The sequence below is a fragment of the Monodelphis domestica genome, chromosome 1 (genome assembly GCF_027887165.1).
Source record: "Monodelphis domestica isolate mMonDom1 chromosome 1, mMonDom1.pri, whole genome shotgun sequence".
In the NCBI taxonomy this organism is placed as follows: Eukaryota; Metazoa; Chordata; class Mammalia; order Didelphimorphia; family Didelphidae; genus Monodelphis; species Monodelphis domestica.
This window is the reverse complement of record NC_077227.1, coordinates 596,812,630-596,827,576: the sequence shown is the minus strand read 5'-3', so window position 1 is coordinate 596,827,576 and position 14,947 is coordinate 596,812,630. Positions and strand designations below refer to the sequence as shown.

The following is a 14,947-nucleotide window of genomic DNA, read 5'->3' as shown; positions in this document are numbered from 1 at the left end:
ACTACTTCTTAACTTCCCTGGCTTCCCTTGCTTCTCAGCTAAAGACCTTCTTTCTACAAGAAACCTTCCTAGTCTTTCTTAAACCTAGTGCTTTCCCTCTGAGACTATCTCTGGTTTATCCTGTATGTATCTTATTTGGATGCTGTCTCTCACATTAGATTCTGAAGCTCTTGAGAGCAAGGACTCTCTTTTCCTTTATATCTCCAATATTTAGCATAGGACCTAGCATATAGTAAATGTTTAATAAAAGTTTGATGACATGTTGATTTTTAGATTGTGAAAATTTCCATCTTCTCCTGTTTCCAGATAACATTCTACATTGACCACCATTATCATTCACAGGCTTAACTTTTGCTTTGGAATTTCTAAACTAAGAGTAGTAAATGATATTCATAGTGAAATGCCTTATAATTCAGTTTTCCCCTAGTTTTCTATTGGGAGAAGGAAATGGAATAAGCATTTAGATGGTGCCTATGTACCAGGTTTTGTGCTAAACATTTTTTGCACATATCTAATTTGATCTTCACACCAATCCTTTAAAGTAGGGATAATTATTGCCATTTTTACAGTTCAAGAAACTGAGGCAAATAGGTTAAGTGATTTGCTTGGGGTCATATAACTTCTAAGAGTATGATGTTAGATTTGAACTCAAGTCTTACTGACCAAATGCATCACTAATTGCCCCTGTTACTACAAATAGAAAACTTTCCTGGTTCTCAAGATTAGGAGTGCATACTGCTTTATCTACTACTGTCTTATCTAGACTCAGAAAGACTCTGTGGGGTGATAAAGCTGTACAGAGATTCTAGGAGTTAGTAATTATTGCTTATTACCCAGAGTGACACCTAAAAATAGGCTTATGGATAAATTGGGAAATTAATTCTAAAATAATCTAAGTTTGTTAGTTCACCAGAGTGGGCTTATCTTTTAAGTCATTCATTATATGCATCAATAATTCCCACAAAAGTAAATTAGTATGTTTTGATCCATGATGTATCATATCATCTGGATCAACTGTTTTAAAAATAAAATAAAAGAAATAATTTATTGAATTTTTAATGTATAAAATTGTGTTAATTATATATAATACATCCATTTGAATTGTATCCTTGATCTCTATAATTTGTAATGTTGTTATTCCTCCATATTTAAAGGTTGTCTTTCAAGAAAACAGAATAGTAAATTACTATTTATCATAAATATAAATTAATGTTTTGACAACTCATTAATCAATTAACAGAAGATACTTAAAATATATGCATTTGCTTTTCAAGCCAGCAACTTTCTGATTTGAGATAGGTCAAGTTCCAGTTTGTGACATGTAAGATTAAGCACTGCCTAAAAAGAGAATCTTATTTTAAAAATAGAAAAGCATGTATAATCCACACCATCATACCTATGGATTTGTGAATATTTGATTAGCAAACAACTGGAGAAAAAGTAATATCTTACATAAATGTTTAAATGATTGAATTGTTTTTGAAATATTATCATTTTGTGCTTTTTTCAGCAATGGGATGTTTCTGGGGAGCAGAGCGGAAATTTTGGAACTTGGAGGGAGTGTATTCAACTCAAGTTGGCTATGCTGGAGGCTTTACTTCAAACCCAACTTATAAAGAGGTCTGCTCAGGTAGGAAGATTTTGATTTCAAGATGACAAGTATAATGAGTAATCCTTCTTTAGTACCTTTCCCAGGGCATGTGGACACTTTCTGGGCTGGCTCACTCCTCATTTTGTCAGGTCTAATTTTACCAGAGAAGGACCCCATTGGGTTATTTGACTGAAAGTTGTTCCTCTTTGTGGGGAAATACATTCTCCCAAGTCAGCACTACTCCCTAGCCTCTATTGATATATTTTAATTATCATAAAATCAGCCACCCAGAATCATGACATCTGTAGATTTCAAATATAATAATGTATTAAACAATATGGCAGAAGAAATAATAGCATAAAAGGGACTCAGAGAGCAAATCAAATGTAGAAATTATAAATACATCACAATCTAAACAGGAACTTGGATCATACTCTCCCACCTGTGTACTCAATGTCTGTGGGAGTGATTAGTGCAAATTCATAGAAACATAGCAGTGAATCAATCACATGAGTGAGGAAAACCCATGTGCTAGGTTATCTCATAACTCCTCTTTCTGTCTCAGATACTTTCTATAAAAACTCTGTGATTAAGTACCTTTTGTGTCATATATATCTATCCACTGCTAACATGAGTTGTTCAATGCCACGAGTGACTAATTGTTCATTGGGCATGGCGCCTCAGCTAAAATAATAGTTTTTTCATTCCTCAATAATATCACAATAACTCCTTCCATAGTCTCCTCACTTAAGATGATAAAACAAAGCAAAGCAAAACCATATGCTGCAGTAACTATAACCAATGGAGTGCCATTCCATACTAATAGTCTGACTCTACTTGGAGGAAAGAATATGTTCCAAATAAATCATTGAGAACCAATATTGATTTTCCAAAATCATAGCCTTGGGCATGCTACTCTTTCTCTCTCCCAAGACTCCAGTGACTCCTTATTACCTTCAGGATCAAATATATAGCATTCAAAGCCCTTCCTAACCTCTCCCTTTCAGATCTTTCACGTATTCTCTCTTCTTCATATCTCTCATTTAGATATACTGGGCTATTCTCTGTTCCTCAAACATGAAACTCCATCTCCTGTCTGTTTTCACTGACTTCCCCAGTGCCTCGAATATTTTCTCTCCTTCTTAGTTATGTTAAAATATTAGAATAAATATTAGATTTTTGTTATTAGATATTAGATAGAATTAATTATTCTAATCTAGTCTAAAATCTAATATTAGATAGAATTAAATATTAGAATATTAGAACAAATTCCCCAATTCCCTTAGAATTTCTTCCAGGTTCATCTAAAATCCTAGCTTCCTCAAGAGGTCTTTCCAAGCCTCCCTCATTTATATTCCTCTCTGGGACCACCTTTCATCTATCTACTAGGTATATATCAAGTAATTTTCATATTTGTCTCTCCCAGCAGGATGTGAACTTCCTGAGGCTATAGAATATTTTTGCTTTTTTATTTCTTGGCACATAGCATGGACCTTGACATAGGTTAAAGACTTAATAGATGCTTATTCACCAGTCGAGGAACTGACTGACAGCTCCAATACCACATCTTACATGAAGCCTTTTCTGATCTCCATGATCAGTAAAGATGATCACTTTCAGACTTTGCATAGCAACATTTTTTTGTAACTTCCTAATTCCTTTTTTCAATGATATTGTTTATTATTGCTATATATAAATAAACCTTCTCTCTCTCCTCTGTAAAATCATAAAAAGTAAATTCATAATTTTTAAAAAAAATGTAGCTTGATAACTTTGGCAAAATATACAGCTAACTTGTAAAACTTATTTCTTTCTCCTCCCATTCACATTTCTCAGCCATGTCAGCCACTAGATAAAACCAGCTCTCAGAAGTTTCTGGGATAGAAATATGGGGTGGTTTTCTCCTTATTAGTCTATTTCTAATATCCATGCTTCTTTGATAGCACAAAGGGGTGCTAGACTGATAAAACAGAAAACGTCTTTAAATGTGCAGAAACTTTGAACAGAACAAAACTATCCTAAAGCAATGGGTTGTTCCATACAATTTTGTCTAAGGCTTCTTAAAAAATTAATCATGAGAAAAAATAAATCTTTTTAGTAATTTGATAATGATATTAACATTCTTGCTGCCCGATACCATATTCAGGAGGCACCACAGCAGAAGACACAAAGAATAGCCCAGGTCAAAACAGACAAGTTTATATTCCTACTTCCTCAGGTAACTTCCAGTTTTTGATGGTGTTCCTCAATCTTATCTCTTGATTTTCATCTCTCCTACATGCAAGGTGCCCTTATGCTTTTCCTCCAAAAAAAAATCAGCTCTTGCAATATAATTTGATAAACTAAATCATCAATGAAAAAAATGCCTGCCAATTTTTATTCTATAATTTATTATTCTCAGGAGATTTGCTTTTTTTGGTTATTAAAATTCATTTATTTAAATAGTTGTATACTCTCTACGTGGTACAATGCAGATCTTTAGTTAGGAAGACCTGAGTCTAAATCTGACTTCAGATACTAGGTGTTTGACTCTGAAAAAGTCACTTAACCCTGTTTGTCTAAGTTTCCTCATCTGCACGAGCTGGAGAAGGAAATGGCAAGCTATTCCAATATCTTTGCCAAGATAACTTCAGATGGTATCATAAAGTCAGAGATGACTGAGAAATGACTGAAAATAATATATAGCTATATATCAAATCTACATAATTCTATGAACATTTAATATTAAACTTCTATTAAATTATGAATTTAAAAATATGATGTTCAGAAATTAAGCTTATCCCCCACTCTGTCATATTATATCCCCAAGTTCACTTTTTCTCCTGGTAGAAAGGAATTTGTTCTTTTCCAAAGAAGAGAATGCTTAGACTCAAATGGGAGAATATATAATTGTGCTCTTGTAGGAGTCAGACAACAGAACATCAGACAGGCATTATTTTATTTGTTTTGTTTTAGAAAGACAGGCTCCCTAGAATGTTGGCATGGTAGTTACTGCGTAGTAGTGCTAACAGAGAGCCGTGAGGCCTTCCTGTCCTGATTCTGCAACAGACTTAGCTATGTGATCTTAGGCATATCACTGGGCCTGTTTAGACCTCAATTGTTTTAGGTTTCACCTGAGGGGATTGGACTAAGTAATCTCTAAAGTTCCTGATAGAATCCCCTCAAAGGTCTTCACCAAAACCTAGAGTTCCAGGATTTTCCCTTATGAATCATAGCATCCTGCTGTTTGGTATACCAATCAAGGGACCATGGCCAATCTATTGGAAGTACCTAAGAATGAGTTTCTACAGCTCTAGCCAAGAATGAAGATAATGAGTTATAAGGTACTTATTCTACGGATTTTGTAATCAATCCTTAGTATGTATGTATCTATCTATCTATCTATCTGTCTGTATTCCTATCTAACTATCTGTCTGTCTGTCTATCTGTCTATCCGTCTATCTGTTGCTGGTTTTCTTCACATATTTGTTTTCATTTGACTTAGTGTATTCTAATTATAGTGTGTTCTGTGAAAACTTACATCTTTATTTGTAATTATGGAGCCATATATTTATTATATATTATATATATAATACATATTTATCTGCTTATCAATCGATATCTTTGGAGGTATATAAATATTTCTATAAATCTCAATGTTTCTATCTATATATTGTATATTTGTGTATTTTTGATTCATCTTTGTGAAAGTGGGACATTTTCAGAGGCTGTAAATGTGTTTATCTTTGTGCATATGAATGAATTTAAAAGAGAATGATTATGTATAAATATGTCATTGGCTACCTAATTTCATAAGTCTTAAAGTCATACTTGACCCTTCCTTCTCCTTTATCTCTCTGTAGCCAGTCAGTTGTCTAAACCTGCCTATTTGAACTCACAAAATCATAGAATTAAAGAATTTTGGAGTTGAGAGAAAACTTAGCAATTATATATGCCAACTCCTACCCAAAAATGAGTCCTCTTTATAGTATATACCAAAGGAACGCATCTAGCTTTTACTTAAAGATTTCCAGAAAGAGGGAATCTCCTGTCTCTTTAAGCCTATTCTGTTTTTGGATAGCTCTAGTTATTGGATGTTTTCTTGATCTGAAGCCTAAATTTTCCTTTTAGACCAGATAGAATAAGTCTAATTCCTCCCTGATATGAAGGCCTTTCCAGCCTAGAAAGCCCCAGTTCCTTCAGGTCATCCCATATTGGCTCAAACTGTAGGCCCTGTATCATTGATTGCTCTGCTCAGGATGCACCTCCAGCTCATTGACATCCTCTCTAAAGTGCACCACCCAGAACAGAACACAGTACTCCATGATTCTCTGACTAGGGTAAAGTACGACAGGTAGAACTGCCTTATTCCTGGAAGCAGTGCCTTTCACAACAGAGCACAAATTAGCTTTCTTGGTTGACTTATACTGCTGACTTGCAGTGCACCAACCTCTTATTCTTCTAAAAATTGCTAATAATACCTCCACCCATCTTCTACTTGTCAGGTAGTTTTTTGAATATGAGTAGAAGACTTTACGTTTGGCCCTATTAAATTTCATTGAATTCAGTTTGTCCCAGGGTTCTAGCCTGTCTAGATCCTTCGAGAATTTAATTCTGTCATATAGTGTGTTAGCTTTTCCTCCAGACTTGATGTTATCTGAAGATTTGATGAACATGCTATCTCCTTGCCTTTATTTAAGCCATTGATAGAAATGTTTAAATAGTACAGGAGTATGCAAAATCCTAGGACATTTTCCTGGATAATTTCCTTCCCATTTGAGTTCAGTGTATAAATGACTAGTTTTTTTAATCCAGCCATTCAAAATCTATCCAATTCTATTAGTGTGGAGATTATATCTAACCATCTTTTTTAGAAGAATAGCATGAGAGATTTATCAAATGCTTTGCTAAAATTTTTCTCTTTTTTATTTCTTTCTCTGTTTTATATTTGTGTTTATTTGTATCTATATATCATTCTCCTGAGCTACCTATTTAGGAACTGTCAAAAAAAGGAAATAAGATCAGTCTGAAATGATCAATTCTGGATGAATTCTTTGTGATAATACCTTCCTTTTCTAGGTGTTTCTTAGCCATTTTTTTTTTACTATCACATTCTAGAATCTTGTCAGATCAAAAGTCAAGCTTGCTGTGACCTATTTAAAAATTCTATTTTCTTTCCTCTTTTGAAAATCATGACATTTACCCATGTCCAGTTCCCTGGAATTTTTCCTATTTCCCACTATCTTTCAGGAATCACTGACAATGATTTAAGTAATCAGATCCACTTGTACCTGATTATATGGTCTATTTGGTTGTTAACTTTAACTGATTAAAGCTATCTAGGTGATCTCTTACTATCTTCTTATTTATCTTACATATAAACTCCTTATTAACCCTTTTTAAAAATTTCTAATCTGTTTTCAGTTACTTTCTTTCACTGCATCCAAAAATAACCCATTTTCTTATCCTTAGCTTATAAAAAATAAACCTCAGCTCATTTGGAACTTCATCATTCTTGACTTTTTTCTTTTTTTTACATATATGCCTATATATATGTACATATATATAAAGCATATACATATATGCTTTTATATTTTTCCTCCATTTTCTGCCACTGTTTCCATCTACTAGAAAAATCAAAAAAATAATTAGTTGGTTGATGAGTTCCCAATTCATCAACATTGTTCTCTTCTGAGAACTCTTCTTTCTCTTCATTGAAATTTATTTTCTTTGTGTAGTCAGAATATCAATGGGAGGAAACTTTCCATCAGTCCTGTACTTACTTCCCCTATAGAATTTTAAACTTTGGTCTTTGACTTTTGTACCCTCTCTGCTATCTGTTTCCTCTCCACTTATGCCTTTATCATCTTTCACCTGGACTATTGCTATAGCCTTATAATTGTTCTCCCTGCTTCCAGTCTTTCTGTTCTCTAATTTTCCTTCCTAATAACTGCTAATATTGTCTTTCTAAGCCCCTTGGTAAGCTATTACAAATACAAAATGGTCCTCAGGCAGTGTGCCCCCTATCCTTTTCCAGTGATGGTGGAATAATGGCCTCAAAGTGGGCAGAGGAAAAACCACACTGTTTTCAGAGCATCTATAAACATGAACTTATTTATACTCGGAATATGAGATACTTAATCATTGAATGACATACTGCTGAAGTACCTGAATTTTATCAATATTGATAATTTCACTATTAATGAAACTAGAAGAGAAAAAGAAAATTGTAACTAAAAAAAGGATGGTCATAGATTCTCCACTGAGAAGCAACATAGAAGTTGATAGGTTTTGGTCTGTCTATTTTGTTCAAAGGTAATAAGAAAGATAATTTTATGCTTCATTTACTCATCTTTTATTGTAATAATCACAATATGTATTTGCAAAAAGATAGCCATAAAATAATCAACTTATGTGCAAATATCTATTACAAAGGAGGAAGAGAGAAAAATTCCACAAAGAACTCTGTAAGGTTCTTTAAGTTTTCTTAATGTATAATTTAGTACTTAGTGACTTTAATGTAAAGGTTGATTTAATGGAAGATAATGAAAAGTGTTACAAAGTAGTCTAGTAAATAACTGGATAAAACTTCTTTTATACAGAATCCTAATGGCTATATTTTATGAATACTTCTTTTCAGAAAAAAATTAGAATATGTTGAACATGGTGAGCACCAAATAACCTAACAAAAATTATATTTTAATGGATAAAAATGATATTACTGATGTAAAGTTATTTTCAAATTGGCTGTCTGTGTCTAGATCATGGATTTTTTGGAACAGTCACCCACTCAAAAATGATGTTTATTATGTACCTCCTATAAACCAGTCATTGTGTAAGTTCTAAGGATAAAGGAACAAAAATATGATGGTTCTTGCCCCCAAGGAGTTTATATTTTATTATGGAAGATAGCGTGTTTAAAAATAAATAAATACAAAATAGGGTTTTGGGGCCTGGGGGAGGGGAGTGATTAGTAGCAAAGGCACCAGGAAAAGCCACAGGTAAATGTTGAGCTGGGGGAAAGGGGAGGGGAAGAGGAGGAGAAGTATTCCTGCCTTTGTGAAGGAAGACCTGAAGATGAGTTAGTAAGAACAAGAACACTAGTTTTGTAGGACATGGAAATATATGAAAGAGAAGAAGGTGTAATAAAAGTATAAAGATAGGTTGGACCCAGAGTGTGTGGGATTTAAAATCAAAACAGAGGAGTTAGCATTTGAACCTAGGGAAAAGAGGAATCCATTTAGAGCTTTTGGAGTGGGAATATGGCATAGTCACATCTATGCCTTAGCAATATTGATTTGGCAACAGAATGAAGGGTGGATTAGGTAAAAGATTAAAACACATTAATGTAGATGTAAATTAAAGAATAAAATTGAGAAAAAGGCAAGGTATATAATTAAAAACAATTATAGATGGATTTATTTAAGTTATTGATGCTAACAAATAGGAAATGGGGAGAGGAACTGATACAAACAATTATTGAAACCATTTCCTAAAGTTTCAGCTATGTTGTTAAATTGCTATTGAGAGGAGAAAGAAAAATCCTAGAAATACCCAGTCAATCAAATACTTGCTAATCTTGCCAAGTGGGGATATATTAAAAACTGAGGAGATCAGATCTTATGATGGTTAACATGATCTGTAGGTCTTTTTGTTGGTTACCTACCTTTTTAACTTTATTTCATATTACTTGCCTTCAAAACTCTAAATTCCATCTACCTTGACTATTAGAAGAGGTCCTCAACTACCTACTTGAACTACAATACCAGGTCCTAAACTACAGTACTTGAACTACAATATATTTTATCCCACATCTTTGTACTTCCCCTCTGCCTGGCTCTTATGCTTGGGATATAATTACTCCTGATCTCTGCCTCTCAGGGTCCTTTCCTTTAAAGATTCAGTTTAGATGCTGTATTTCCTTTGTGAAGCTTCCTTTGATCTACTCAGTAATTAGGCTTTCTCCTTTCTAAATTACCCTACATTTTCTTATCTATATTCATGTTGCATTATCCACCCCCAATAGAACATAATTTCTTTGAGAGTAGGTATTGCTTTTACCTTTCTATTCTAGATTTATTATTTTACCTTACTCTTATTGGAAGGCATATAATATAGTATTTGTTGAGTTGAACTAAATTTAAATTGGCTTGTACTTAATCTTGCAAAATAGAACATTTTAAAACAATTGCGGTTAGTTACAGTCAATCCTCAACTTTCATAGGGGCAGTGTTGCTAGAAAATGGTGTGAAAATGAAAAACCCAAATGTTGATACATTGAACCTATGGGAAATAGAGGTTTGGGTTCCCTTGACTACCCAAAACTATTATCATTCGTTAGAGCTAGCTGGAAATATACTTTTCTGTATACAATCCTTTACAACAAAACATGAATTCTGATAATATATAATTTTTATAACATAGTAGCCATAAAATAATGCATCAAATGCAGTACACAAAGTAAAATTGGTAACATGCAAAACATTTTTTTCTCACTAGTACTTTACTTTTTTTTGCAGATATAATGAATTTTCTATTCATAAATCAAACTTGCAAGTGACTGCTGCAGACATTCCTATACAGTTTATCTACCACCTTTATTTTCTTGTTAAACCACATTACTGACTTTGCACATGGCTTTAGAACCCAGAGGTCTTGCATTATGCATTTGGGACAGAATTACAATATAAAACTTGAGTTTTAAAGGCAGACAATGAAAATATTCAACAAATGGAGACGGTGATATTTACTCCAATGTGAAGTGAACAAGAACAGTGAAATGCTTAGTGTAGGATACCAGTTACTTCATATGTGTCTATCTTGCCTCTCCTTTTTTGTCTAATTGCATAGCCACAAATGTTCATGATTGTCTGCAAGAAAGTGAAAATGAGATTACTAATAAAATTACCAAGATGCTTAAAGTCACTAAAGTTAAACTTGAATGTTGAGGATTGATCAAATTACTTTAATCCCTTTTTCCTTTCATCCAATAGGGTCCTGAAGTTCTCTGACACTGTTACTATATAAGGGAACCCCTTAGGATAATTCTTATTTCTTACCTTTTTCCCTCATTTTTTGAGAAGTCTCTCAAGTTCCCTGGTAGCTACTTCTTTCATCCCTTTTCTTGCTTCTGGCTGGGTTTCCTCCTTATTCTTCCATGATCCAATGATTGCTAGCTTTTCCTTGTAGCTATGGGAAAAGAAGGGTAATAGCAATTGGTTAGGAAATAATTTTTACTCACACAAAGGTTCCTTAGCTACATGAAACACAGGACAATTCTTATGTTAGTGACTAATAATGTTAATATATTACTATCAATGTACTAATCTTTGTTTTCTACTCCCATTCATTACAAACCATACCTTAATAAAACAAACCAAAGCAAAACTGGGACATATAACAACTAATGACCTGTATTTGAAATAAAACTAGAATGCAACTAAGTATTAGCTCAGCTTCAAGGTGCAGGATACTGGATGTCCCATATTGATAACAATCCCACAGATTTATCTCTTGGTAAGAATTAGCTAAGCTTTATTTCCATAACAACAATTTCAGTGAGAACTTATTCCAACCTTCAAAAACCAAAGGGAGTTGTAGAATGTTAATTAATACTCAGAGTTAGAATTTATTGTCAGCAATATGGCATCCATATTTGTTATAGGTCTTGAAGTTATAATTTAAAATTGGAAGCACTAGAAGGTTCAATGTTCATGTGGGGAGAGTTTTTGGGTACAGCTTCACCCTGTACTATCTTGATGACTCAAACACCAGGATAATCTGCAGAAATGGAGGCTTGCTGCCAAAGGCATGATGAATATTGAAGGGGATTTACTTGATCAAAAATCTAACTGACCTTGAGGGAGTTATGACTACTGGGAAGCAAAGGGAGTTCACAAGACAGTTTTAGTGTTAAAGACTTTGGCTATGCCTTTTATATTAATTGGAATGGTTTATAGATTTAGAATTAGAAGGGACATTGGAGCTTACCCCTCATTTTGCATATGTAGTTTGAGATGCCTATAGGATATTCTCTTTGAGATGTCCAAGGCAACAAAGTTGGTGATGCAGGTTTGTAGTTCAGAATAGAGACTAGGTCTGGATAGATAGATCTGGGAATGTTAGATAATTAAACCCATAGGAACTGCTAAGATCACCTAATGAAACAGTATAGAGGGAAGAGAAAAGGTCCAAGATAGTTCATTGGGAGGCACCTAGATTTAATGGAAATGACAGAGATGAAGATTCTGCAAAGAAAATTGGGGAGGAGTACTAACATAAGTGCGATGAAAACCAAAAAAATGTCATGAAAACCCAGCGAGGAGAGCTTCCTGGAAGAAAATGTATCAGGCATTACAGAGAAATTCTCAAGAAGAATAAAGACTGTAAGAATTGAATTAATATTTCTACCCAGATATATATTTTATAAAGTTTATTAGAAAGGGTAGACACTCATAGTTTTAAATCTCATCATTCCTATAAGTAACCTGACCATGAGGTGCCTAGCCTGCAAGTCTCTTCCTCTTTTCGTTCACCTGCCTGCTCTGCTCCTGAGTCCATTCCAAGCAAGACACCTCTTCAGGACCTCCCCCCTCACTTTTATTGCCATACAGCACCTACAAGGACGCAAAACCTGGTGCAACTGTTATGTCAGGAATGTTGATGGACAGGTTAAGCTACTCAAGAGGGGGAGGGAACGAACTTCCTTGACACAAGACTAAAATAAAATTATCATTTGATTTGTCAATTAAACGATCATTGGTAACTTTGGAAGTGGCAGCTAGATGAGATAGGAGGCAAGATTTCTGTGGGTTAAGAAGAGAGTTAGTGGAATGGAAGTGGAGGCACCTATTAGAGATGACTTCCTCAAGAATCTTAGGTAACACTTGGAGGAGACATATAGGATAAGAGCTATCATGGAAGGTAAAACAAAGTGAGTGTTTTAAGCTTGGGGGAGAGTAGGTAGTAGAGGAGCCAGTAGATAAGGAAAGTCTGAAGATAATGGAGAAAATAGAGATTGCGGTAGAAAAGACAAAAGGGGATTGGTTAGCCTTGGCAAGAAGGGTCACTGCCTCATTTTATACAGGAATGAAGGAGATAATAGTGAGAGATGTCTGAGTGATATGAGATGAAGAGGAGAGAAGAGGGAGCTCTCTGAAAATGCCCTTTTGCTTGTTCAGGGAAGTTTGAGGAGAGGTCCCTAACTGATAAGGAAGGTGGTATCCTAGGAGTCTTGAATAGAGATGAGAAAGCTTGGAATAACTGTGGGAGGGTAGATGTTGGTGGTTTTCTATTAATATAATGTTTTTGTGTTGAATTGCTGTGTCCCTTTGGTTTGGTCTTATGAAAAGAAGTTTTGATTGGAGGAGGTATGATAGATAAAATCACTAGTTTAGTAAGGAACTCTACAGTATTCCATCTATTTTATTCTTTTTGTAATGTGTAAACTCCTTGAAAGCAGGGAATGATGTTTTTTTTTTTCTTTGAAATCTTCGTAATTTTAGTTTTGGCAAAGTTCCTAGAACATAGTAGGTTCTTAAGAAATGTTTGCAGCTACTCAGCAGATTTGATTAAATAAAAGGTTATTGTTGGAAAAGAGCTCAATTGGAAATTCAGGTTTTGAATATCCAAAATGAAATAATGACAAATCCAAGAATGTAAAAATGCTCTGGCAGTTTGCTAAATTAAATAAAGGGCACCTAGGTGGTACAATGGATAGAGTGATGAGCCTATGATGAGTGAGGAAGGCTCATTTTCCTGAATTCTTATCTGGCCTGAGACACTTATTAGTTGTGGGACTCCTGGGCAAGTCACTTAATACTGTTTACTTAGTTTTCTTCATCTGTAAAGTGATGTGGAGAAGGAAATGGTAAACTCTCCAGTATTTTGTCAAGAAAACCCTAAATGAGGTCACAGTCAGACACAACTAAAAATGATTGAACAACAATAACTTACATAAAATTCTATGCCTTGATATCATTATTAGTATATGAAAATGCTGACTACCTCAATTTAACTAATACAAGTATGAAATAGAACATATAATCTGAATTTCAACCCCTTATCACCCACTTACAGTTTCAAATGAAGAGAGGACCTTACTTTAAATAAATAATTAAATGGACAGTGGAAACAAACAGGGGACACCCTACAGGATTTGCTAATTAGCTGCGTTTTGGTCTGGGAAGACCCTATGGTGGATTTTTAGCCTGTAGGTCATTCACCTGAATTAGATATTCTGAAAATTATCATAACTTTTGATTGAGGCTTCCCATCCTCAAACCATTTTGTAAATGCTGAGCCCCCAGCTTTGATGTGTCCTGAGGAATAATGTGCTTTAGGTTGAGAGGTTTAATCCTAGTCAAACCTAAGGTAAGTGTCTTAACCACTCTTTGCCTCAGTTTCTATCAAATCATGATCCTTTGAACATGTATCCCTTTCCACCTCACCAGTGAGAAAGACCTTTTATCCCTACTGATGTTTAATTCCTCGTTAAAATCTTAATAGTTGCTCCCTGTCTATGACAGATATTGAGAAGAATCATGAATTAGGGGCCATTCCTCTGCTCCTAAGAGATTTTTCATTCATTCATCATCCCGTATTTATCAAATGCCTGTTGTTTATACAGCTTTCCCTAGCCAATGACAACAACAACTTATATTTATATATGGGCATTGAAGTTGGCATGATCCTTCTGTATGAGCCTAACAACCCTTTGGAGGTAGCCCTTAGGGATGACAGAAGTGTTTTCCCTGCTGTAGAACGACCCCCATTTCATAGATGAGGAAATCGAAGCAGAGGGACTTGTCTGTAATCATATAAACAAACCAGTAAGTGTCAAGAGTTTAGAATCAAATTCAGTTGTTTTGAGGAACAAATAAATCCAAGACATTTCACTGTACACACTTCCAACACCAGAATTCCTCTCCCATAAGAAAGAGACTGTAGGCGAATAACCGTGCTGAACTGCTTTGGACTTCTATTGAAGAAGGACAAATTGTATAGCCTTTCATGAGCAAATCCACAGAGCACTGCCATCTCTGGGTTTTACTGTCCTAAACTCTGACTCAAGTTAAAAAAAAAAAATTAGACTCACTGTCTCTCTCTCACACACCCACATACACAATAGTCATTATGCAAACCAGCCTATCAGCTGTCATGTTATGGCTTTACTACATTGATTTTAGAGGTAATTGAGCTATTCAAATTCCTGAGGCTTATGAATACACTGATAGAGAATTATTCTTACATTTTATAATAACTGCTGTACAGATGAAAATATGAAAAGACATTCTGCAGTGGATAAGCATTCTGGGTTATTTTCAGTACATTAGCCTAATACACAAATACTCCATATTTGGCAAGCATTAGCCAACC

At 34.5% G+C, this 14,947-nt stretch overlaps 1 protein-coding gene across 4 annotated transcripts in view; it reads left to right on the top strand.

Moving 5' to 3' along the window:
* MSRA (methionine sulfoxide reductase A) overlaps positions 1 to 14,947 on the top strand; it is a 536,135-nt gene that overhangs the window by 266,582 nt on the left and 254,606 nt on the right. For all 4 annotated transcript variants that reach the window (XM_007476498.3, XM_007476496.3, XM_056813713.1 and 1 more), the window contains exon 3: positions 1,511 to 1,630. In XM_007476498.3, the coding sequence (XP_007476560.1) occupies positions 1,511 to 1,630 (120 nt within the window). The remainder of the gene's footprint in view (positions 1 to 1,510; positions 1,631 to 14,947) is intronic.